General features: G+C 46.5%; 1 protein-coding gene across 2 annotated transcripts in view; it reads right to left on the minus strand.

Moving 5' to 3' along the window:
* Nucleotides 1-7,095: 7,095 nt before the first annotated feature.
* ZMAT4 (zinc finger matrin-type 4) overlaps nucleotides 7,096-26,819 on the minus strand; it is a 180,379-nt gene continuing 160,655 nt past the window's right edge. Inside the window, exons 7-8 of one of the 2 annotated variants that reach the window (XR_008310949.1) lie at nucleotides 7,353-7,541; nucleotides 7,096-7,191 (exon numbers count right to left, since the gene is read on the minus strand). Coding sequence is in view for 1 of the 2 variants with exons in the window: in XM_053268932.1 (XP_053124907.1) it covers nucleotides 7,526-7,541 (16 nt within the window). In the remaining variant the exon portion in view is untranslated. Of the gene's footprint in view, nucleotides 7,542-26,819 lie in introns of both variants that reach the window. The other variant, XM_053268932.1, reaches the window with a different exon arrangement.

Consider the following 26,819-nt stretch of genomic DNA (forward strand, 5'->3'; position numbering starts at 1 on the left):
TCCTCTGCCACAAGATGTGGTGACAGCCAACAACCTGGATGGCTTTAAGAAGGGTTTGGATAACCTCATGGAGGAGAAGTCTATTGACAGCTACTAGTCGGAGGGCTGTGGGCCACCTCCAGCCTCAAAGGCAGGATACCTCTAAATACCAGTTGCAGGGAAGTAACAGCAGGAGAGAGGGCATGCCCTTAACTCCTGCCTGTGTCATGAATCTGTTAGCTCGGCTAACCCAACAGGATTTAATAACCCCCTCCAGCACTCCACCCGAGAGTAACCAGAAAGCAGCAGCAAAACCAAATGAAGGAAAATAAAAGCTGACAAAGCAATTAGTCAATGGATTAAGTCCCCTGAACTTAAACTAGGTACCCCCCTCTAACACTAACTGAGTAATAATTGGAAGGAAAAGACAAAACAAGGAATGAAACAAGCGAAGAACACAGAACAAGGAATTAAGGGAACAATGCAGGAAAGTATAGACAAGACAAACTGGGACACAGAAATGGTTGAAATTCAAGAGCACACTATCTGCAGCCAACAAAGTTGCAAACAGCATCAGAGCAAAGAGAGGCTGTTGAATATATATGGCCCAAGAGAACCAGCAGCCAATCAGGCTTCCCTGAGTCAGCACTTTGGCTTTCTTTCTTGGGATCTCCTACACCTGCGTGACTCCCACTGAGCCTGCCTCTTGAGATGTTGTCTCAAGACAGGTGAAATCCCAGGCTCTTCCCCATCAGAGATCATGTCTGACAGCTGTTGCGAATCCTCAGCTCCAGAGTCTGGTTTCTCTGCCAAATCCTGTGGCTGTGCCTCTAAGCCCTCACTAGCTGGTAAGTCGTCCTGCTCTGACTCTTCTGAGTCAGAAGTCTGAGCCATGACAGCCTGTGGCTTCCAGTGGCATCTGTTGGGCCACTGTGCGAAACAGGATGCTGGGCTTTGGGCCAGATCCAGCAGGGCTCTTCTTATGTTCTTAGGGAGCATGCCTTCATCTTCTGCTTCTGTAGTTTCCCAAAGCATCTGGTGGGCCACTGTGGGAAAGAGAGTGCTGGACTGGATAGGCCTTAGGCCTGATGCAGCAAGGCTCTTTTTACTATGTTCTCCCTAAGCACTCTTCCAAATCAGGGGCTTCCAAACCCAGGGCCATGACACGTGTCTGGGAAAGATCCCTGGCCAAAACCTACTGTTGGTTGATGTAGACCAGGGATTCTCAAACTTGGGTCCTCAGGTGTTATTGGACTTCAACTCCCATAATCCCCAGCCTCAGTGGCCTTTGGTTGGGGATTATGGGAGTTGAAGTCCAATAACACCTGAGGACCCAAGTTTGAGAATCACAGATGTAGACAATGCTGAGCATTGTAAGGTAGCCTCACGTGTGCTTCCAGGTCAATCTCGGCCACATGTCTGAACAATGTAGAGGCTCTGCTGCGTTTTGCGATGGGCTGTCTTGGCCTTGGTGCTGCCTCCTCTTCCCTGGAATGAGCCGTTTCTGAAATCAGCATTCAGCAAAGTGGAGGCAGTTGAAGAAGTGCATTTCTCCGGGACGGCGATGCTGGTAGCAGTAAGGATGTTGGCAGCCCTCACTGGTTTAAATTTTTATGTTATTTCTCCCTTGGTGCCGGAGGCTCTTAAATAGTTTTTAAAGCATGTGTTCAGAAATTCTTAACATCCTACTGTAGCAATTTAAACATACGATTTAAAAATTGGCACTTAACCCACGAGACAGGGAATCTACTTCTAAGTATTATCTGGTTGGAAAGAACAGCTGTTATTCGGCTGCTCTTCCAGATTAAGGACTTCCTCTCACTTTCTGGCAAACATATGGTGTCCCCAAGTGTGACTCAGGGGCTGGGATTTTAGGGTCCAGGATGTTCACCTGGCCACTAGTGTGTTTGGGGAACAGCCGCTGCCCTGATCAGGAAGCCACGTGGCCAAACTCATGGACCCTGCCTACCAACTGCTAGGAACACAGAAGGAGCTCCTGCCCTTAATCATGAAGGCTTCACCCCCTATCACCACTCCTTAGTCAATGATTAAAGCAAAGATTCATTATATGAAATTAGATTCTATGTTTGCATTTCTGATGCTGCTATGAGTATATACTGTTTTTCAATAAGAGTTCTCAAAGCAGTTTATATGGAAAATGGGATGGTTCCCTGTCCCCAAAGGGTTCACAATTAAACACAATGACAAAGGAAGACGGCTTCTACTGAGTCACAGCACTGGTCCATCTAGCTCAACGTTGTCTACTAGGGATGTGTACGGAACTGGCTGGCCGGTTGGGCTCGAGGTTGGACCGGTCTTGAACCCAACCGTACCAGTTCAGTCCAGCATCCCCACAAAACCACCCCCCAGTTCGGTTCAGTCCAGCGGGGTGGGGTGGGGTGGTGGTTTCACAGACCTTTAAATTCTAAAAAACACACAGAACTTTGGGGGGTGTTTGGTCCGGGGTTGGACCGAACCGGTTCGACCTCGAACAGGTTCGGGGTCGAACCTATTTGCACATCCCTATTGTCTACACCAGGGGTTCCCAACCAGTGATACATCAGATGTTGCTGAACTACAACTCCCATCATCTCCAGCCACAATAAGTTGTAGTTGTTGTGTATCAACATTTGGTGTACCACTGGTTGGGAATCCCGGTCTACTCTAACCAGCAGTAGCCCTTTCCAAAGTTTCAGGCAGGCGTCTTTCCATTCCCAGCCCTACCTGGAGATGCTTCCAGGGAGTGAACCTGGGACCTTCTGCATGCAAACATGCAGATGCTCTTCCAATGAGCTACAGCAGTACAGCCGCATGGCCAGCCTTAGTCGGGGCAACTAATAGTCCAGTTATATAGTCCAGTTATAGCAATGTAACTGACTATAAGTGTGGGGATGCCATGTTACCAGGTTGCTTGGGTGGCCCTGTGGAGTCTGGAGAAGGGCATGGCATCCCTCCTCTGAGGCTTTCGTTCCCTTTAGGGGGCAGCATGGATGATAAAGGCCCAGGCTGGTTGGATCCCAGTAGGGTTGAGAGGGCAAGGCAGGGAGAGCTTCAGGAAACAGCTCTGGGGAGACAGCTAGGCTGGGTGTGGCAGGAAACAGGAAGCAAAGTTAGGAAGGGGGCGGGGCTAGAAGTAGGCTTTAAGCCCTAGCAGCTCTGCACAGGGGTATTTAAAGACAAGGCAGCTGATGAGGAGGGGCTGCTTCTGAGTATGGGGGCCAGGAGTTCTCCAGGAGAGGGAACTGGCTGAATGCAGCAAGCCAGGAGGAGGACTCAGGTTACAAACTCACCTCCTCCCCTGGCTGTTCCTGAGGCTGACCTTTTTGGGGGTGCTCCAGTCATTCTGGAGTTCAAGAAGGGCTAGGAGCCCACCTCGTCCCCTGGGAGTCTGACTATGAGGCTGTTCACACGGGCAGGCCTACCTGGGTCGTGCTGCTCGTATGAAGTAGAACACAAAACAATGAAGTACCTAGTAGATGTAAAGGTCTAGTGTGATATTAATGGTAACAGAATGTATATATGGGTAAAGAATGAGCATACAATGTAAGGTGACCCAATGATAACATAGTTATCAGAATGCTGAAACGGACACATGGCTGAAGAATGTAAAAAAACCAGCGAGTAATGACACAGTTACTGGGATGTGGAAATATACAAGTAGCTGAGACTTGCAGCACTTATGCAAGGTTTTGAACGCTTCCTCGTAAGAAATGTGTCTCTTGGTCTTCAAGCAGTCTTGAAATAAAAGATGCAGAATAATAACGTAACAATTATAAACCCCAAAAATGCAAATATTGAATAATCACTTACAATTCCACTATAAGAGCCCCTGGTGGTGGTAAAACTGCCGCCCTGTAACCAGAAGGTTACAAGTTCGATCCTGACCAGGGGCTCAAGGTTGACTCAGCCTTCCATCCTTCCGAGGTCGGTAAAATGAGTACCCAGAATGTTGGGGGCAATATGCTAAATCATTGTAAACCGCTTAGAGAGCTCTGGCTATAGAGTGGTATATAAATGTAAGTGCTATTGCTAAGTGCTATAAGAAATGAATAAGTCTTCAAGGTAGGGATGTGCATGGAACTGGGTGTGGGGGCAGGGGAGTTCGAAGGCGGGGGGTTGACATTAAGGTGGGGGAGTGTGCACTTATCCCTCTCTCCACTTTCCCCCTGCCGGCGCTCCATTACAAACTGATCTAGCGGGGTGGCAGCGTACCTCCCTGCCTCCCCATCCGCTTCTTGTACCGGAAGTAAGCTGAAGTACCCGGCGCGTGTGCACACGTCAGGCGCGTGTACGCACGTCGGGCTCACTCATCCCCATGTGCATGCGCCTGCCAGGTACTTCCGCTTACTTCCGGTCTGAGGAGCGGATGGGGCGGCACTGGTAGGGGAAACGTGGAGGGAGGGGTAAGTGCAGCCTCCCCTGCTCTTAAAGTCAACCCCCGGCCTTCGAATCAGCAGAACCGCTGGTCATTAGAACTGGTTCGGAGTCCCATAAAGGGCTTCCAATCCAGTTCCGTGAACATCCCTACTTCAAAGTCCTTATTGTTCTTAAGAGTAAAGTTGCTCCCTGTGAGTGGAGTGAAAGAATCTGGTGAACCAACAGCTGTGCCTAGTACTCTTAAATAGCTATTAGGGCTCTGCTTCTTAAAGAGACATCAAAGAAATACAGAAAAGTCCAACCTGGAATCGTAAGTTTGCGTCTTTTAAGAAATAACGAATAATTTATACAATTGTAAGGGATAGATAATCAAAGAGCGTTTTTTGAACACATGCATTTTGTTTCTCAGTATCAGACCAATGAGAACCATTGGAGGCACAAAGCATTAACTGAGCTCTGCCCCTTGAATAGATTACAAAGTGAGTGTTGGTAAAAGGATTATTGATCATTCTGTATTTTCCTTTTTGGGGTTTAAATGGTTACATTACTATTCTGCAGCCTTTATTTCAAGATGCTATTTGAAAGTATTTGAAGGCTGAGAGACACATTTCTGACGGAGGAAGCATTCGATACCTTGCATAAGCACTGGAAGTCTCTGCTGTTTGTATATTGGTTGATATATTGGCGACACAATACACATAATGGATCAGCAAAAACATTTCTCTCCAGACCTTTCTACTGCATAAAATAAGCACGTAATTGAGTACAGAGAACACTGAAGCTGACATATGTACATCGAGTCATATGTTCCTTGAGGCAGTTTTTCTCTTTTATTTTATGCAGTAGAAAGGTCTGGAGAGAAGTATTTGTATATTGCCACATTCCGGTAACTGTGGAATGTAAAAAACTCATTCTTTTTTACATTCTTCAGCCATTTGTCTGTTTCAGCATTCTGATAACTGTGTTATCACCCATTGGGTTACCTTACATAGTATGCTCATTCTCTACTTATGTATATAATCTGTTACCATTGATATCACGAAATACCTTTACATCTACTAGGTAAAGTAAAGCATGCCCTCGAATCGGTGTCGACTCCTGGTCACCACAGAGCCCCGTGGTTTTCTTTGGTAGAATACAGGAGGGGTTTACCATTGCCTTCTCCTGTGCAGTCTGAGATGATGCCTTTCAGCATCTTCCTATATCGCTGCTGCCTCATAGAGGTGTTTCCCATAGTCTTGGAAATACACAAGCGGGGATTTGAACCAGCAACCTCTGGTTTGTCAAGTCATTTCCCCGCTGCACCATTAGGTGGCGACATCTACTAGGTACTTCATTGTTTTGTGTTCTATATCTGTATCTGGTACCTACCCTTCCCATTTTCTGCTTGTATGAAGTGCCAGGATCAGCCTCAATCCCGATGCTACCCTCCCGGCTAGCCCAGGTTTTTTACCCGGCCATTTACCTGCGTGCGGGCATGCCCTTCTACCCAGGTAAATGGCCGTGTGAATGCTCAGGCTGCACACAGCCTGAGAAGATACAGAGCCCAGCGCCTGGAGCGCCCAACTCATGGGAGAATCCCCCAATGCTCTGCGCTCCTTGTGTGTTGCATTGTGGGATTCCTGGAGGCAGCGCAGTGTCTAATAACTTGCTGGTTAGATCTGAAAACCTGGAGAACTGCTGCCAGGCAGCATAGCAAATACTGAGTTGGATGGACCAATTGTCTGGTTGGATTGTTCCCAGATTGTTAGTCTAGGGACATAGGAAGCTGCCATATACCGAGTCAGACCCTTGGTCCATCTAGATCAGTATTGTCTACACAGACTGGCAGCGGCTTCTCCAAGGTTGCAGGCAGGAATGTCTCTAGGCCATATCTTGGAGATGCTGCCAGGGAGGGAACTTGGAACCTGCTTCTCTTCCCAGAGTGGCTCCATCCGCTAAGGGGAATATCTTATGCTGCTCACGCATCGTCTCCCATTCATATGCAACCAGGGTGGACTCTGCTTAGCTAAGGGGACAAGTATGTTTGCTACCACAAGGCCAGCTCTCCTCTCCTCGTCTAGGACATCTTCCTATTTCTATGACAGGCAACATTTTTTCTCCAGAAAGTTTGAGGCAGTTTGGAAAAAACATTGGCTGCCTACCATACTGCTCCATTGCCTGATTCCACTATCTCCTCTGGTCAAACTGGCTGTGCATGTTTTTGTATTGCAGTAGTGATTCTGTGATATATGTATGTGGACCAAAGACAATGACACCTCTTTCAATCGACTGCCTGTCTCAATTTAACGACCCTGTTTCGAAAATCAGCATTCAGCAACACTCAGAATTCTTACTTGTTCAATGAACTTGCCTATTGGGAATCAAACAAATAGTTATGAGAACTAGTGAATTCTACTCTCCGCTTCTTTTTACATGGTGACTTACCTGGGAACTCTTCCCATCTGTTGTGAATTTGCTTTTTTAGAAATCCAACTCTTTTCAGGAATAAAATATCCCCATAAGGGTTTCCCAAGACCCCATTCCATGGGCTGTGAATTTGGTTTGTATCTGACTGTAAACACAAAAATTATTAGAGGGGACACACACAGACACACACACGGGGACATCATGAATCTCATAAACTTTCTTCCCTTTGGAAAGTACTCTAAACATGGGGAAAGTCCTCCATCATCCATCAACAAAAGGCCAAGAATCATTCTTTTTCTCCCTACATGGATTACAAAAATCATGCAGAACTTGGTGAAGATATCATGTTTATTTCTTGCTGAAGACTTGTTTACTTACATCACAATCATGGATAATTTAATAGGATCTTATACTCTCTGAAGAAATCTAAGAATAAATATGAAAAAAGAAAAAAATATTTTATTCCAACATTCTCTGATGAGTGATATTATATATCTTACATTTTAAAACATACTCTTGATTTTATGCCGAATATATAGAATCTATCTCCAAAGGGTAAAAAAATCCATCTGAATCTGGTTACTCACCACAAAATAAAAATAAAAGCAAATTCCATTCATTGTCCAAAGCAAAGATTAGCTATACATTAATGACGCCACAGAGGGAAGCCCCATTGTCCAAGAAAGCATCCAGTCCACAAACAAAGGGCTCTTCTCTGTTGAAGAAACCACAGGTACATTTTACTGGCTTTGATGATCTTCTATTGGTTCTTCAGGCTGCAAAAGGAAAAAGAAAGAGGAAGACACCTTATTCTCTAGCAAGGGAATTGCAGGGGTGGAGGAGGAATGGTCTATTAATGAAAGAACAGGGAATTTGACAGCACTGTTGTAGAGCAGTGTGGTACTCATTGGGGAAAGCTCTTGTGGGGAGTAGCAGTAGAGTCTGAGGCACAGTGGCTTTGGCAGTAGGGGTGTGCAAAAAACGGTTTTGCTCGGTTTGGTTCGAGTCCAAACCATACTCGAATCGAACCGGGCATGTTTGATTTTGTGACCCCAAATGAGGGGCCCAGCTTGACTAAAATTCAAGACAGTTTGGGGGATCTAGAGTTTAAAATTTCATTTCATGTTTTATTTTACTCACCGCTGGGTTTGGGGGTGGCCTTGGGGAGTGCTGCCGCGGCTGCGGGGAATCACCAGCGGCTGCGGGGAATCACCAATGGCCAGGGCACATGCGTGGCGACCTCCAAAATGGCCACCGCCACTTCAGAAAGGGCCGAAAATGGCCCTAAACAGGCCATCAGAGACCAGGGGGGAGGCCGGCAGGTGGAGGGGGAACCGCTGGAGATTCCCACAGCTGCGGCAGCACACCCCCTGAGGCCACCGTTGAACCTGGTGGTGAGTTAAATTTTTAAAAATATCACAAACTGTAGACGCACCAAGCTGGCCCCAAGCCAGCCTGGGGGTTTGGTGAGCCCTCGAGCCAGACCAGTTCGATGTTGAACCAGCTCAAGGTTGAGCTGGTCCGCACATCCTTGTTTGGCAGGGGTAGGAGTAGGAGAAATGGTATGCTTGATCAGGGTCTGGGTCAGGGTTGCAAAACTCAACTGCCCTGGTGGACCAGAACCATCTACAACTTGGCATGCAAGGGCCGAGGTAAAATTTTAGCACATTATTACATTAAAATTAAAAATATTATTAGTTACTTATGGATCTATTCCCCCTGTCATTGGACCCATAGTTTCAACCAAGGATAGTGGCCAGAGAAAAGGTCCTGTCCCTGCTCAATCAGTGGGGCCCCTGGAGTGCATGCCAGCCCCAAACAAATGCCAAGTCCTCTCCTCTCCCTAAATTGTTGTTGCTAGTTGCAGGCTGCAATGCTAGCTGTGCTTACATGGGAGTAAGACCCACTGGGCACACCAATGGAGCATATTTCTGAGAAAGCATGCACAGGACAGCACTATAAGGCAGTTTCCAGCTCCTGTGTTGCTGCAGGATACCTGGGGGCCAGTAAAATAGTCACTGTGGGCTGAATCCGGCCCCCGGGCCTTATGTTGTGCAGGCCTGGTCTGGGTTATAGAGCAGCCTAGATGACTCATTTTGCTTTTCTCATGGTTATCGGTCACTTTTTACATCATCTAACACAAGGCTTCCCAACCTTTGCTAGTCCAGATGTCGCTGAACTACTACATCCCAAACTACAATTTAAGATCTTCTTCTGAGTCCTTCCTCTGGGTGCCCCTGCCAAACGAGGTGAGGTGGGTGGCTGCTAGAGAGAGGGCCTTGTCAGTGGTTGCACGAGGTTTAAGAAATAGCCTCTCCAGTGAGGTTCGCCTGGCTTCATCACTTTGTTCTTTTAGACGCCAGGTAAAGACCTTTTTGTTCACCCAGACTTTTTAAATTCTAATTTTCAGATCTGATTTTATTAGATTTTTAACTAATTTTAAAATGAGTTTTTGAACTACTTTGAACTGTATTTTGTATTTCCTCTCTCCATTTTTGTCTGTTACGACTCAATGTGTTATGTGTTTTTATTGTATTTTTTTAATTCTGTGTTGTGAGCTGCCCAGAGAAAAATTTATGTTCTTCTTATCATTATTTATGTCATTTTGAACTACTTTGAACTGTATTTTGTATTTCCTCTCTCCATTTTTGTCTGTTACGACTTAATGTGTTATGTGTTTTTATTGTATTTTTTAAATTCTGTGTTGTGAGCTGCCCAGAGAACAATTTATGTTCTTCTTATCATTATTTATGTCTTGTTATTTCTTGTTTACACAGTCAGACAGGTGTTATTGACTGGTTTGTTTTATCCAGACATCGGTCCTTAACAAGGACCTGGGATAGCTGAATTTTATTATCAATGTTGTTGCTGTTATTATTATAGATATCATCGCAGAATATAGGCTGTTCCCAGTAAAGCTGCTTTTTGTAACTGGCTGATGGTGATTTCTGTGGCCTCTATGGTGTTGAGGTGCTCTTCAAGGTCTTTTGGAATTGCACCCAGGGTGCCAGTTACTACTGGGATGATTTTGGTCTTCTTCTGCCACAGCCTTTCAATATCAATTTGTAGATCTTTGTATTTTGTGATTTTTTTTCTATTTCTTTTTCTTCTATTCTGCTATCACCTGGTATTGCTATGTTGTTGGTGCCCTTGGTGCAATACCAAAAGAACTAGAACGTCATCTTGACACCTTGGGCATCGATAAAATTACAACACATCCACTACAGAAGGCCACACTACTTGGGACAGCATGAATACTATGACACTATCTTTAATTCTTCTTTAGTTATCCTAGACCCTTGGAAAGGGCCTGATAATTAAAGTACCAAATCCAGTCAATAACATCTGGTGGCCTGTGTGTAAATAGCATGTTGTTGTTGTTGTTGTTTACACAGTCAGACAGGTGTTATTGACTGGTTTGTTTTATCCAGACATCGAGTCCTTCCCAAGGACCTGGGATGGTTGCATTTTATTATCAATATTGTTGCTATTATTATAGATATCATCGTAGAATATTATTATTATTATTATTTCAGCAACATCTGGAGTACCACAGGTTGGAAATCCCTAATGAAACAGAGCTTTTGCATGAGTTAATTTTTGAACTGCACAAATGTTCTTTTCGAACAACACGTTTGTTTTTTGGAACTGCATATTTTGTGTCTGGTTGCACATTTTTTTAAAAAGCCCTGCTTCCAAGAGTCTATCCTGTAAATTACCCTGTTTCATCGTGAAACCCTTCAACCCCTTATGTTACATGGAAACTACCTTGTTCTGCCACTTCACCTCCTAAATGTCCCGCATCTTCAATTTGTACAGAAACTGCTTCTAGGAGAATGTTTAGATCAGCTAGCTAGTTAGTTATGTCTTTATGAGCTAAATTCCCTGCCACAATAAGCATTCGGAGTGGTGCACAGCCAACATTCATAACAGAACAATAAACAATGCAAAACAAAATTGCTAGTAAAAACAAGAGCGATGATGTTTAGAACCAGCTATAGCCATAATTAAAATGGCAGCGAATGTCAGGATTTAAACATGTATGCAGTGCCATCTGTCAGAAGAAAGTGCTTTTAAAAAGGCAATGGATCAAGAAGAGTAGAATTCAAGGCGGAGAGCAATCAAGGAGAAGAACAGGGGAGAGATGCTCATTCCAAGTGAAAACCAGCACTTCCCCACTGCAATTTTTTTGTTTTAAAAAATAACAATCTCACATGACAATGAACCCCTTCTCATGACCAGCCCTTTTAAAAACAAAATCAAAAAACCTGTGAGCGCAGGCGTGAGTGCACGCCTTAGAGGGAACACTGACCGGAGCTGTGCTCATCATTCTGTATCAGGGTAGGACATCTTCCACCCCACCAAGTGCCCCATATCGACTCGTAAACGGGCTTAAAACCGTTATGGGTTTGCAACAGAAGAGTTGGGAACCACTGTTTCCTCTACGGCGTGCGCACGTGCGCATGCTCACAAGCTTTCTGATGTCCGCTCAGTTAATTTTAGATCCCGCCCAGGTTGAATCAGGAAGGCCCCACTCTGAATGCAGGTGCGCACACAGTGCCTTGATACTGCCGCCCAGAACAAAACTCACTCCGCGCAGAGATGAAAAAAATTAGAGGGACCACGGTTGGGAACCCTTGTCCTAGATAATTTCCAAAGAAGAGGGGGTCGGGCACAGAGGAGGGTCCGTCTGTAGCAGTGGTTTTACTTTGTACAGGAAATACTCAGCCCATTTTAACCCTGCACTGTTGCCATTTTGGGTAATGTGTGGGAAACATTTCCTCTGCATCCCACTATAGGAACATAGGAAGCTGCCCTGCACTGAGGTCATTCAAACATAATTAAAAATTGTGTTCTACCTGGGTTTGGATGCTGTGTGTGCTCCCAATTCTCGGCTGTGTGGAAGCAAAGTAAGAGGAAAACCTGGGTAGAAGCGATTGTGTTGAAGTAAGGTAGGAAGAAAAGCTACCCCGGTTTTTCTCCTACCTTGCTTTCACACAACCAAAATTTAGGAGCACAAACAGCTTCCAAACCCAGGTAGAACACCGTTTTTGATTGTCTGAATGACCTCATTGAGTAAGACCATCGATCCAGCTAGCTCAGTATTGTCTACACAGACTGCCAGTGGCTTCTCCAAGGTTGCAAGCAAGAGCCTCTCCCAGACCTATCATCTTGGAGATGCCAGGGAGGGAATATGGGACCTTCTGCATGCAAGCATCCAGATGTTCTTCCTAGATCAGCCCTATCCCTTAAGGGGAATATTTTAAAATGATCACATATAGTTACCCATCCAAATGCAAAGCAGGACAGTCCCTGCTTAGCAAAGGGGACAATTCATGCTCGCTGTCAGAAGAAAAGCTCTCCTCCCACTATGCCGAGAGAGAGAGAGAGAGAGAGAGAGAGAGAGAGAGAGAGAGAGAGAGAGAGAGAGAGAGATTGCAGCTTGGTCCCAAATACAATGCATATTTAACTTGTAGAGTTAAATATGCATTGGTGAAGTTTGGTAGCAGCTTGACATTTGTACAATGCAAAGTGTTGCAAAAACTGTGACTAATAATAAAAGAGGCTCATGTTTTCATTTGGGATACAGGGACGACTGTTCAATCAGTCACTGCAAAGAAAAGGGCGGGGGGGAGATAAGAAAACCCAGATACTCAATGATTCAGTGATTTTCAAACTGTGTCAAAGCACTTAAGCATATCAAGATAACTATTTTCCCCTTACACCAAAAAGAAACGGCGAGAACTGATATCTCATAATGATGGAAATATTACACCCTCCCCCTTTTTAGAGGCAGGCTAATTATTCAGATCCTTTCTTGCAGCACAGAAGTAATGAGAAATTAAAATGCCTTTAAATCCCATCTAGTTTTTATAATTATTCATCTGCTAGAGCTGTTATTGCGCTCCAGACCTCTTTTTCATATTATTAGTCAGCTCCCTGCACGACACAGAAAGCACACAGAATAAACTCGTGGCTATTAATACACGTTGCAGCCATTCCAACTACCCCAAAAATCTTTTTTTTAATTTGAGACAGATGTGCTTTATTGCTCCGGTGCTTAACAAAATTCCCTGGAGTGTAATGGAAATCTAAACCAGGAGACCTACTTGATCATCTCTTCAGAACATGTTGTGATTATTCCGTGGTTTTCCCACTTTTAAAGGGAGAATAAAGATGTATGCAGTGGAGAGAAACATCACCTGCCTGTCACTCCAGCCGTCAAGCCCAATGAAGATATCCAGTTTAGTGACTCTTATAAAGGAATCTATGGGAGGCAGAGAGAATTATGTGCCCTGATGGCACATTTTAAAATAGTGAGGGTTAGGCTGGGTGGGGGGTAGCCACCTAATGGTGCAGCGAGAAGCAACCCGCCTAGAGAGCAGGAGGCTGTTAGTTCGAATCCCCACTGGTGTGTTTCCCAAAATATGGGAAACTCCTATATTGGGCAGCAGCGATATAGGAAGATGCTGAAAGGCATCATCTCATACTGCATGGGAGATGGCAATGGTAAACCCCTCCTACATTCTACCAAGAAAACCAAATGGCTCTGTGGTCGCCAGGAGTCGACACCGACTCGATGACACAACTTAACCTAATCTAAGCTGGGGGTGGTTTGGGAAGACTCCTGTGGGAAGGCGCTGGTTCAGTATAGATTAAAAAACCAGCTTCAGAGAGATCAAAACTTCATTCCAGCCCAATCTTAGCCCGAGATTGACACACTGGAATATGTCACACATGGTCAAAGAGATGTGCATAACTTTCCTCATCATTGTGGCATTAGGCTCATTCACACAACCACCTGCAGGGTAGGAGGAGCTCCCAGCCTGGGTAGGAAAGCTGGGCGCTCTCCTTACTGGTGGTCATGTGCTTGGACACATCAGGGTTGGAGGAGGGGAGAGGGCTCATGTGCGAGGCAGCTGCTGGGTAGGATGAGCATGCCCGACCTGGATTATTTATTTATTTAGATTTATATGTCGCTCTACTCCCATAGGACTCAGGGCGGCTTACAAGCAATAATATACACAACACAATTTCATAAAACTCATACAACTCCATACAATACTCATTCCACATGACATAATAACCATGGATTACAAGAGCACTCTACGACTAGCTATCTCAGCGACCAAACACCCGGCGGAACATTTCAGTCTTACATGCCTTACGAAAGGCCAACAGATCATGGAGAGCGCTGATATTATCCGGGAGACCATTCCATAGAGCCGGGGCCACCACTGAGAAGGCCCTGGCTCTCGTTGATTGTAATTTAATATCCCTAGGGCCTGGGATCACCAAGGCATTACTTGTGGCTGATCTCAGGACCGGGCGTGGGACATATTGAACCAGGCGTTCTTGGAGGTATGGAGGGCCCATACCGTGTAGGGATTTAAATGTTAAGGTTAATACCTTAAACTTAACCTGGGACTCAACTGGATTCCGTCCTCAGCTTCTTACCGAGGCAGAAGCAAATCTGCCCTCTCCAGCTGCCACCTCGCACACGATCATTCTACCTTGATGTTTGCAAGCACACAGACGAAAATTGGGAGTGCATCCAACTCTGCTATCCAGGCTGGGTGTTCTTTCTACCTGGCCGGCAGGCATATGAATGAGCCTAATCTCTGAATTGGGCATAGGAGGTTGGGAGCCATAGAGCAACAATTAAGGGGACATAATTGGGGCTGCCTTTGTATATAGTCTGGAAACTGCAGTTGGTACAAAATGAGGCAGCCAGGTTGGCCTCTGGGTCATCTCGGAGAGACCATATCACTCCTATATTAAAATAACAACACTGGCTGCTGATAAGTTTCTGGGCAAAATACAAAGTGCTGGTTTATAAAGCCCTAAATGGCTTAAAATGTGCTGTCGAGTCAGTGTCAACTCCTGGCAACCACAGAGCCCTGTGGTAGTCTTTGGTAGAATACAGGAGGGGTTTACCATTGCCATCTCCCGTGCAGTATGAGATGATGCTTTTCAGCATCTTCCTATATTGCTGCTGCCCAATATAGGTGTTTCCCATAGTCTGGGAAACATAACAGCGGGGATTCGAACCTGCAACCTGTGGCTTGCTAGTCAAGTCATTTGCCCACTGTGCCATTAGGTGGCTGCCCTAATGGCTTAGGCCCATGGTATTTAAGGGAGCGTCTTCTTTGCCATGAGACTCACCTCCCCGTTGAGATAATCTGGAGAGGTTCATCTGCAGTTGCCACTGGCACGTCCGGTGGCCACACAGAGACAGGCCTTCTCTGTTGCTCCCCCAGGACTCTGGAATATGCTCCCTGATTAAATAAGAGCCTCCCCATCTCTGACAACTTTAAAAAAGTACTTAAAGACTTATCTCTTCACCCAAGCTTTTTAATTTGACTGTGGTTTTTAATTGTTTTAAGGTTTTTGTTTTCTGTGTTTTAACTTGTTTATATTGTTGTAAACCGCCTAGTTTGGGGTAGTAGAAAATTTAGATAGATAGACAGATAGATAGGCATGCAGAGAAAGGAGATAAAATAGATATAGAGGAGTAAGAACATGGAGACATTTGAAATGAAGTACAAGAAGTTTAAAGCGAAGGGGAAGCCAATGAAAAGAGCACTCTTGGATTATCAGACCATGTGATCTATTACATGAGTCAAGTCAATCTATACATATATACACACTATATTAATTTACAAACCTCAAACAAATCCAAAAGGTACTTTTGTAAAGAAGGAAGTGGGATCATAGGGAAGGTTGACATTTTCTTTGGTGTGATAGATATAATATTTTGATTAGCTCAGATCTCGGGATGACAAAGCAGCTTATGTGAATAAATATCAGCTCCAATTAGGCATCTGTGCTCACTGTCTAAATAAAACTAACAGCAACTGGGTGACATGTCACACCAGCCCCCATTAAGTCATCTAGGCGTCAGCTGGAGAATTCACAGTTGCTGGGTGGTCTGCCAAGGAAAAGATCCCCCAATTTTCCAGTCACCTGGGGAGGGCTGCTCTTTCCCAGAATTCCATGGGGGGAAGGTTACTGCATCTTGGCATGCCATCCAGCACACAGCATATGTGAGGACATTTGAGTCAACCGCCCCTCACACACATTTTGTTCTATGCTCATACATAAACTGTGTGTTGGGGCCATTTGGGCATTACCCATGCAATTAGGTGAAGTGGAACAGCATGGTGGGAAGGGAAGGGAAGCAGCACCAGGGGCAGGATATGAGTGCTCAGGACCCTCGTGGCATGATGGGTGGGTCTAGCTGGGTGTATCATCTATAGAAATGGCTTAGTTAGCCCACACTCACTAGGCCAAACTGCCTAGCCTACCTCACTAGACTGAGTCCCAGCTTCAGGACAGGAGATTTCCTGCTGCGGACCTGGAGTCCATGACAACCTTGGAGAAGCTGCTGCCGGTCTGTGAAGACAATACTAAGCTAGATAGACCAATGGTCTGACTCAGTATATGGCAGCTTCCTATGTTGCTATGACAGGATTGCTTCTACCCAAGGCCTTCTGGTGGAAAGAGGGCTCCACTTGACTGCAGCAACATATGGAGACAGTAGCCCAATTCAGTAGCTGTATGCAGAGGGGCTCTAACTCCCAGACTTTGGGGACCCAACCCATGGCCTCCAAGGTCCGGGGGGGCCCCCTCCAATGGACTGGGAGGGGGCTCCTGACACAACCCTGCGCCCGCCCCATTGCTGCCCCGCCGCACTAAACCATGGTTATCTTACTTTAGTTACTTTACTTTAGCCGCTAATGTGTGGGGTGAGCTGAGCAGGCCTCCGCCCTGCCCCATGGTGGAGGTGGCTGGAACGGCCGCTGGGCCTGCCTGTCCTTGCAAACTGCAAGGCGCTCCAGAGTGCCTGCACAGAAAGGAGCGGCTCACAGTTTGCAAGGACAGGCAGGCCCAGCGGCCGCTCCGGCCACCGCCACCATGGGGCAGGGCGGAGGACTGCTCAGCTCACCCCCCACCCTCGCCCCACACATTGGTGGCTAAAGTGAAGTAACTAAAGTAAGATAACCGTGTTTCGGCCCAGTGGGGCCGTGGCGGAGCAGGCGCGGGGTGGCGGCAGGAGGCCTCAATGCAAGGGGGTTCTCACAGCAAGGGCGGTCCAGGCACCAGTGTTGCCTGGGTGCACCCCTGGCTGTATGAGTGTACAGATGCCTGTACACTCCTCCATGTGTTTGTACCTGTGTTCCTTCCAAAAGTGAACCTGGAGACAAGCCCTTCAAATGCATGGTGCAGATAGGAAGTGTACTTCCGTAACTGCATTCAACGTAACATGTGAATGACTGTACCTGTGTACAGCTCTGCACTTATGTACACCAAACATTCATTGTACGGGTGTTGAACACAACGTGTGAGTGGGACTAAATGCGTGGCACAGGTAGGGAGTGTACGTCTGTCCCTGCGTTCAACCTTACATGTGAATGACTGTACCTGTGTACGCTGTGCACTTGTACGAGTGTCGGACATAACGTGTGAATGGGCCTAGTCGCTACACCAGTATCAGTGGCCCCATGCCATGGCGCCAATCCACAGAGCCATTTTTATTCGCCATGCTGTGACGGATCCCTGCCACCACACAGAAGCCTCATGCACCAGCAGTTACGGTGCGGCAGTAATGTGTCAAGGCTAACTTCAGTGATTTGATGCCTGAGGGAAAAAGAACACTCAAAGCACACAGTGAAAGCAGACCAGCAATGGTCCGGTTGCTGCCCTCAAACGGTGCCCCGAATTAGCTGCCTGAGGTAGCCAACTCATTCCACTGAATGGGAGGCCTGGCCCTGCAACCCGAGTTGCCTCCGGTTTGAATTTCCTTGCCCGCTCGTCCTGCTCCGAGACAGGGCTGCAAAACAGAACCAGAGCAGAGCAGAGCAGAGCACGGGGTCTTGTCACTTGCTATCTCCCATCACAAATAAAGGATAAGGGGGACATGTGATTCCCTTCAACTGTTTTGAAGCGGGTGTGATCCCATTAGTGGCGGCTCACATCACTCTTGCCTTCCACTTACTGCTGGTCCCCATGGAAACCAGGCTGCTCGTGAGGCCTTAGATCACAACACACCGCTTATTCCATAAATTGCATGGTATCTCATGGCCTTGTGCCTCACTTAGCTTGCTCAGGTGTGTGTGTGTGTGTGTGTGTGTGTGTGTGTGTGTAATCCACCACATACACAAAACAAAAAGGACACATTTATGAAGTTGTCTTCTACGGAGTCAGACCATTGGTCTCTCGAGCACAGTATTGTCTACACAGGCCTGCAGTGGCTTCTCCAAGTCTGCAGGCAGGAATTTCTCTCGGCCCTGTCTCGGAGATGCCAGGGAGGGAACTTGGAACCGTCTGCCTGCAAGCAGGCAAGTGCTCTTCCCAGAGCGGCCCCATCTCCTCAGGGGAATATCTTAGAGTGCTCACATATAGTCTCCCATTCCAATGCAACCAGGGCAGATCCTGCTTAGCAGAGGGGACAATTCGTGCTTCCTACCATGTTTGTTTCAGGGAAAACCAGTTTGACAATGAATCATTTCTGTCTACAGCCCTAGAGTCCCCAATTCAAGCTTTTCTCCTTGTTTTTCTCCCAAAAACATGTATCCAAACCACCAAACAGCCTTACTTACTTATGCATGCATTCAACAGGGACCCAACAGGGACTAAACTGGAGAAGAAATAGCTCTGAAAAGCAAATGTGCTCTCAAATGAGATCAGACTCGATTCTGCAGGGAATATAGGAGAAACAGCCCTGAAAAACAAGGTCCGTTCTCTCTCCAAAGAAATGGGGCCCAGAACACTGAAGAAACCAAGCGACAGCAATGCCCCCCTCACAGTCTTCTCATGCTCAAGGCACGCATTCGGCATGCCTTGTGGGCAGGGGTTTTTTAGGGCCAGATCTGGCCACCCCCCCCTTGGGAGGAGGCTCTGGGCTGCCCTTTGCCAGAGCCTCCTCCATCCTCCTCCTCCTCCTCCTCCCGCTCCATCTGAGGCAGAGATCCCAGATCTCATCCGAGGTCTTGCAAGAGGGGACCCGGGACTCTTGCAAGACTTCAGCAGACAGAGCCAGAGGGGGAAGGAGGAGGCGGCGGCAGTGGTGGGGAAATGGGATTTTTATGGGCCTCCCCATGAGGACAGGAACCAAAACAAAAAACATGGCTGTCGCAGGAGAAATGGGGCAGTTGGCAGCTATGAGACCAACTGATCTTGGATCAGGCCCAAGATCTATCTAGTCCAGCATCCTGTTTCCCACAATGGCCCACCAGATGCCTCTGAGAACTCCGCAGCTGCTCTCGCGTGATGCTGGCATGCATGTGGCCGCTGCACATGCAAGAACATCTGGGGAGAGCGTGGCAGGCACACGGCGAGAGCTGGGGGCGGGGGAGAGCTCTGCCAATACCGGAAGTGGCAGCGAGCAGTGGAGCAGCAGGTGTGTGCCTGCTCTCCTCCGTTTTAAAGGTGCCAGGCATGTGTTTTGAATCGCGATTCGGGCACATCCCTACTCCAGGCCAATCCTGGATGGCTGTCAAGCCAAGCTCTTATGTCTCACCTCACAGTTTTGTTTCAGAACAGGTGTGTTCTGCGCATAGGCATGGCTTTATTGACACTTTATTGACAGGTGTGCGTATAGGCATGGCTTTATTGACACTAATAGACTCCTGGGAGTGATTCGCACATGGCTTCATCCTGCGGGGTAAGTGCTGTGCAAAGCCACTTCGAATCACACTCGTGGCATGGAGGGAACAAGCCCCTCCCCTCTTCTCTCAGGTTTTGTTTTGATGCAAGTTCACATGGAATGCCTCCGGAGGGAGAGGGAGAGCTTCCTAAAGAGCGATAACTGCATTTCTAAAGACAGTATTCCTCTTATCATGCTAATGACTCTACATCAGTGCCTCTCCCTATTTGCTCCGGAAAGCAGCATTTTAAAAACTCGGAAATACCTCAAGATCAGCTAGAATTCGCAAGACAAAGCCCGATTTGTGTATGGAGTGGGTCCAAGGATCTTCGGGGTAAGATCCTTCGGGGTAAGTTTGGCTGGTGTGTGAACTCACACACACTCTTCTGAAGGAGATTCAGGGTAGAAGTCTTGTCTGTAAAGCTTCCTGGTGCTGTGGTAGTGAGCACGAATTGTCCCTTTTGCTAAGCAGGGCCTGCCCTGGTTTGCATTTATTTTTTATTTTATTTTATTTATTCGATTTATATACAGCCCTTCCTAAAGTGGCTCAGTGCGGTGGTAGACTCCATGTGAGCACTGTAAGATATTCCGCTTAGGGGGAGGGGCTGTAGCTCAGTGGAAGAGCATCTGCTTTGCATGCAGAAGGTCTCAAGTTCTATCCCTGGCAGCATCTCCAGGTAGGGGTAGGAAAGACTCCTGTATGAAACCCAAGAGAGCCACTGCCAGTCAGTGCAGACAATACTGAGCTAGATGGTCCGAAGGTCTGACTCAGTAGGAGGCAGTTTCCTATGTTGGGATGTGTGAGCACTGTAAGATATTCCCCTCAGGGGGTGGGGCCGCTCTGGGAAGAGCACCTGTGTGCTTGCATGCAGAAGGTTCCAAGTTCCCTCCCTGGCAGCATCTCCCAGGTAGGGCTGAGAGCGATTTCTGCCTGCAAGCTTGGAGAAGCTGCTGCCAGTCTGTGTAGACAATACTGAACTAGATGGACCAAGAGTCTGACTCAGTATATGGCAGCTTCTTATATATTCCTAGTATGTTTATTTCATTTCTGGCTTCCAGGGTGAGCCCACAGCCAGTCGTGATGGAGATAGGATGTAGCTGAGCAAAATGGGCAGATCTGAGCAATCCCCATTGCTTGCTGTCTGGGAAAGCGTCCAGACTAACGCTTACCATTATGATTTGCTTGTGTCAATGAGAGCGAAGGTCTCCTAAACGGCGTGTCTCCGTGTTACAGCTGCAAGGGTGATCTGCATTTTGCTGCAGAGCCAAACCGCTCCTCACCCCTCGCGTTCTTGAGACCTTGTCTAGCTGGTGCGCTGCCAATTCAATTCAAGATTCCAAACTGATTTTGATAATATTAATTAGAAAATAAATTGGACACATATTAGACGCTCCCTGAGAGATACCGCAGTCCAAGGTATTCCTCTCTTTGTTGGAAAAGGAACACGAAGCAAAAGCTTAGAAATCTGAGAAAGCAAAGCCTGGCTTGAAGGGTCCAAGACCAAAGCTTATGATGGCGGAATTTCCCAACAGCAATGAGCTGGATCGTGCAATGGACCTATTCCAAGCCCCCAGGTCCATAGACAAAAATGGGGGGCTGAAAGTTAAATGGATAGATGCGGGTTCAAACCCTGGCAGCATCTCTAGGTAGGGCTGGGGAAGACTCCTAGCTTGGAGAGATAATAATAACAATCACCACCATAGAGTTATTATTACACCACTGGGGCCACAGAAATCACCATCAGCCAATTACAAAAAGCAGCTTTACTGGGAACAGCCTATATTCTGCGATGATATCTATAACAATTGAAAATAAAATTCAGCCATCCCAGGTCCTTGGGAAGGACTTGATGTCTGGATAAAACAAACCAGTCAATAACACCTGTCTGACTGTGTAAACAATAATAATAATAATATAATAATATGCGACCATTCTTCATAAATGGATTCATTTAAAAACATAGTACAACACAACCTGTAAAATCATAGAAATGCATAGAGTACTGAGCTAGATGGACCAGAGTTCTGATTCGGTGGAAGGTAGTTTCCTATATTGATATGACCATCTGAGCCCAATGCATCGGAAATTATTTGTGTTTCTTTTTAGATTACGAACCCTTTGGGGACAGGGAACCACCTTATTTATTATTAATAATTTTTCTAAGTTAGCCACTTTGAGAACACATTGAAAAGCGGTAGAAACAGATTTGTTGTCGTCTCATTTTTGGTGATGTTTAATATTTTTACTTTCATGCTAATTGTTTATTTTTTTAAAAAATGTTATGGTTAGCAGCTTTGGAAGCTTTTGCTGAAAGAAATATTTTAAACAAAACAAAAATAATAAACAAGAAGATTGCGGAGTCCATCTAAATGGGTCCTTGTCTCACACTTGAGAATCTTTCCTTCTAAATGCATTTCAGACATCCATCTTAATCCACTGAATTTCTAATTTGCCAGCTCCAAAGGAAAGCACATAAGAATGAACACAGAGCAACAGGAGAATGATCAAAGCAATTGCTTACTGCAAACTGGCTGGGTGAGCATCTCTAATTGTCACTTCTAATTAAATTTGTGGTCGCAGTTGCCGATGAATTTGATAATACCACGTTTCCTTGACTTTATTAAGTGTCTCCGGAGACACTAACCAAATTCAAATCACTATGAATAAGTGATGAGATTAGATTTAGGAGGATTGACAAGCATGTTAATTCAAAACAAGAAAGCAAGCTGGAGAAGGTCCCTGCCCCAAGAGGCTTACAATATAGGTATCCAGACAAAGGAGATGGCTCACCCTGGCCCCGCTGGAATTCTTTGTCTCCAACTTGCAGACTCGGAGGTTGAAGGCTGCCACCAAAACCAACAGCTATGCATTTCCTCATCCCCTTTCCCCCAATGAGATTGAATAATATAAAATATCGACATGACATTATTATTCATTAATATAGTGCCACCTTTGTACATGGCAATTTACAAAGCATGAGAGGAAGCTCTATGCCCCCAAGAGGCTTACAATCTAGATGTTAGCACAAGGGCGTGAATAGCTCTGTGTGGGGCTGCCCTTGGAGAATATTCAGAAACTGTAGCTCTTGCAAAATGAAGCAGCCAGGACTTTGTTGGGAGCTACCCATTGGGAACATATAAGGCCCATTTTGAAAGAGCTGCACTGGCAGCCGATTTGTTTCCGGATCCCATTCAAGGTGCTGGTCTTCACCTTTAAGGACTGTAATGGTTTGGGCCATGGAGACCAGAAGGGCTGCTGGCTCTTGAATATTTCTGCCTGCTTGACAAGATAATCAGAGGGGACTCTATTCCATGTGAACAAAGCAACCTAAGAAGCTGCCTTCGACCGAGTCAGACCCTTGGTCCATCTAGCTGAGTATTGCCTACTCTGACTAGCAGCAGCTCTATTCTAATGGCGCAGGTGCACCGGAGCTCCTCACGGTTCTCAGAGGCCGCTGAGCTCAGCGGCTGCTGAGTCAAGCTCAGTCAAGCTCAGCGGCTGCTCCTGCTCTGCCCGCTGCTGTCACCAAGGGGGGGAGGCCTGCTCACCTCACCTCAGCCCCTACCCCCGGCTGCACACATGGAGGCTAGAATGTCGGCAGTTCGGCCTTGTAGCGGTGGTGGGAAGGAGGGCTTGTGACGGCGGGGGGGGGGCTCGTGGTGGCGGCAGGTGCCCCGCTGGGCCTTTGGAGGCCACGGGCTGGGGCCCCAAGGTCTGGCGGCAGGAGGCCCCCCCCCTGGGCCCTTGGAGGCCATGGGCTGGGGCCCCAAAGTCCGGGGGTAAGAGCGCCTCTACTGATGGGGTCTGAGCTGTCGGCGACTAACACTCTCAAATAACTCCAAAATGTATTTGTATTTAACACATTTATTTGTGTTAGTGAGGCAAGCTTTCCCTTTGCAGAAGCAAAGAAACAAAACATTCCCAAAGCAGTTTACGCAGCAAAAGGAATGAGAAAGAGTTTTATGCCCCCAAAGGGCTAACAGTCTACAAAGAAACCCCAGGGAAACCCCCAGCAACAGCCACCAGAGGGACATTGTGCTGGGGTCGAACAGGGACCGTCGCTCGCTCCCTGATAAACGTAAAACAGCGACTACTTCAAAAGGCTGTAGCTCAGAGTTAGAGCATCCATTTGGTATGCAGAAGGTCCCAGGTTCAATTCCTAGCATCTCCAGGCAGTGCTAAAAAGGATATCACTCTTCCTGAGAGGTTATAGAGCCGCTACCAGTCAGTGTAGACAATACTGATTTAGGTGGAACAATGATCTGACTCAGCAGATAGTGCTGCCATGTCCCCCGGAAATCCGGGTATCACCCAGACATTAAGCATCTCACCCCGATCGCTTAGCCCACCTGGATTCACCCGGAGTTCACCTTTCATTTAAGGTAAGGTAAGCTCTAGCCCTTGTAGAAGCGGAGTTATGGAGCAAAACGTGCAGTCACTATTCTGCTCAACCACTGGACTTGGATTAAGAGAGGAGGAGCACAAGAGGCTAGCTGGGAGGGTTTCACTTACACAAGTACAGGAATCCCCTGAGGAATGTTGCCTTGTTTGTTCTCAGCAGGGGATCTCTATCAGGCAGTTGAGAGGATAGCTTGCTTTTGATGTGAATCAGTACATGCCTACCAGGCTGTGTATTGTAATGTTTAAGGACTTTCTGGGCTTTACATCCAATGCATGCCTACTTAGAAGTAAGCAACATTGGTTTCAATCAGATCTTCTCTCAAATAAGTGTGTACAGAATTGCAGCCTTAATTAATGCATTTTTTTCTTTCTTGCTGCTGTTAATATGTCAAGGAAAATGGTCAGTCAAATATATCTTCCCCAACTATTGTTAGGAACATAGGAAGCTGCCATATAATTAGTCAAACAATTGGTCCATCTAGCTCAATATTGTCTACATAGACTGGCAGTGGCTTCTCTAAGGTTGCAGGCAGGAATCTCTCTAAGCCCTATCTTGGACATGCTGCCAGGGAGGGAACTTGGAACCTTCTGCAGTTCCCAGAGCAGCTCCATCCCCTGAGGGGAACATCTTACAGTGCTCACATTTCTAGTCTCCCATTTATATGCAACCAGGGCAGATCCTGCTTAGCTAAGGGGACAAGTCATGCTTGCTACCACAAGACCAGCTCTCCTCTCTTTTTGGTATCTTGTTGGTGGATATCCAGAGCAAATACAAGTCAACTGGAAAGCACAGCTGCTAATTTGCTCATGCAAATTATTTGCACACCAATTTACATAATATCCAAATTAGGCATCTGGATTTGGAGAACCAGAATATGGCAACCCTATCAGTAGAAGAACACTTCCTATGTTCCTAGGAGATGCCCCTTGGCAGTTAGCAGTGGCTTGCTTCCACTGTGGATATTTGCTCATGTTTTTATTGTTTTATTTCTATGGTTGTTACCTGCTCTGGGCATCCATAACTGGGATGGAAATGCAAGATTTTTTTAAATAAAGGAATGAATGGATGAATAGACAAACAAATAAAATATGTATTCTCAGATGTGAATTTGGTTGGGTGGTGTGTGAATTTGTATCCAGATATGGATTTGCATCAACTGGCTATGCAAACATAGTCTGTGAAGCTAGAATCTAATCAGGCCGTTTTCCCATCATAATATCTGCCATTTCATATAATTCAGCCTGTCCACATGCACTGCCAGGTTCTCATTTTGCAAATCCCTTTGGAGCAAAGGTCTCCTTCCCCTTAATAAAACAGGGCCTGTGTCTTCAGCCCAGGAGACATAAAAAGGCCTTGAGAAAAATCATTTGCATTATTTGAAGACCAAAGCAGTGTTTTTTTTAAAAAAAGCAAACGAAAGGTCCCAGTCCCGAGTCAAGAGTTTTCGTATTCAAAGATGCCAAGAATAATGCAGTGCGCAGAAGAAATTGCAAAGCAAAGAGAGAGAACATGGCGAAGAAAAGAAAGATTATTTCTTTGTGAGCAAGCAAAAGGGGAAGATTGTAAGTACATTTCATGCTTTCCTTCGCAGGAGACAAAGAAATTTCAAGGCAAGATGGCTTGACTTGAACAGAGGTGGACCTGAGGATCAATTAAGAAAAACCTCACCCAACCCCCCAAATCATGGCCACATCTCCACCTATAGAAGACCCTCGTTATACCTTCTGAGTATTTCTCCTCCCACTTTTTGTGGTGATGTTTAGCACATTTTTAGCACACGTGTGCTTAGGATCCAAACTCCCCCAATCCCACAGGGTTAAAGTATATTTATTTGCAGTTTCGCAAATAATAATAGCAACGGCACCCCTGCAAATAAAGAGGGCTTTCTGTTTTCTGAAACCAGCCCTTCTTGGATTTTAGGACTTCCTTTTCAGACCATCCATTTTGAGCATTTTTGAACAGCTCTTGGGAAAAATCTTACTTTGTTCCTGAGAGTTCTAAATTGACTTGCAGTATTAATTGCACTATGAATGTGTTCTCATATTGAGGAAAATCTGGGAAGACATGATTGTGTGGAAGCAAGGTAGGAGGAAAAGATACCCAGGTTTTCCTCCTACCTTGTTTCCACACAATCAGTTCTACCCAGGTTTTCCTTTAACCTTGCTTCCACACAACCGAAAATTGGGAGCACACACAGCTCCCAAACCCAGGTTGAACACAGTTTTTGATTGTGTGAATGACCTCAGTGAATCAGATCTTTGGTCCTAACTTAGTATTGTCTACTTTGATTGACAAGGCACTCCAAGATTTCAGGTCGGTGTCTTTCCCAGCCCTACCTGGAGATGCTACAAGCATATGAAACTGGGACCTTCTGCATGCAGACAGATGCCCTACCACTGAGCCACAGCCCCATCCCGTGTGTCCATTCAACAGACAGTGAGCCGGGTCTCACGATCAGTGAGACCTGGTTTGGAAGGGTGAGTGGGGAGAGCGGGCTAAGCCCGCTCTTCCTGCACACGAGCAAAGCGGGAGCCCTGGGCAGCCAGATCGGCCGCCCACACGATTGCTGGCTCCGTGACAGAGCCGGCAGGGTCTGGGGAGCTTAGGGGCTGTGCGGCCCCCGGACGCTCCATTATGCCCTGCAAGAGCGCGCAGCGCATACTGGGGAGACCCCTGGAACCGGGAGGCAGATTTTTGCCTCCCCTCCGAGGGGTCTACTTACGATCTTTAAAACCAGGTTTGCGAAGCGCTCACTCTGCAAACCTGGTTTTAGGGCAGGGATAGTTAGGCAGGTTACCCGCCCAGGAACCACTGGGCTCGCAGCCGAGCCTGGTGGTTCACACGATGGGGTGAAATTGGGCTAGCGGATTTCTCCCCATCGTGTGAATAGCCTCTGTATCTGGATCTTTCTCCTGCCACGTGACTCCAGCGTTAAGGATGGACAGAAACTCCTTGAGAAATTTCACCTGCCTTATTCTATAGACTCATTTGTTTTCTCTTCA

This window comes from Hemicordylus capensis, chromosome 8 (assembly GCF_027244095.1).
Source record: "Hemicordylus capensis ecotype Gifberg chromosome 8, rHemCap1.1.pri, whole genome shotgun sequence".
NCBI classification, from domain to species: Eukaryota; Metazoa; Chordata; class Lepidosauria; order Squamata; family Cordylidae; genus Hemicordylus; species Hemicordylus capensis.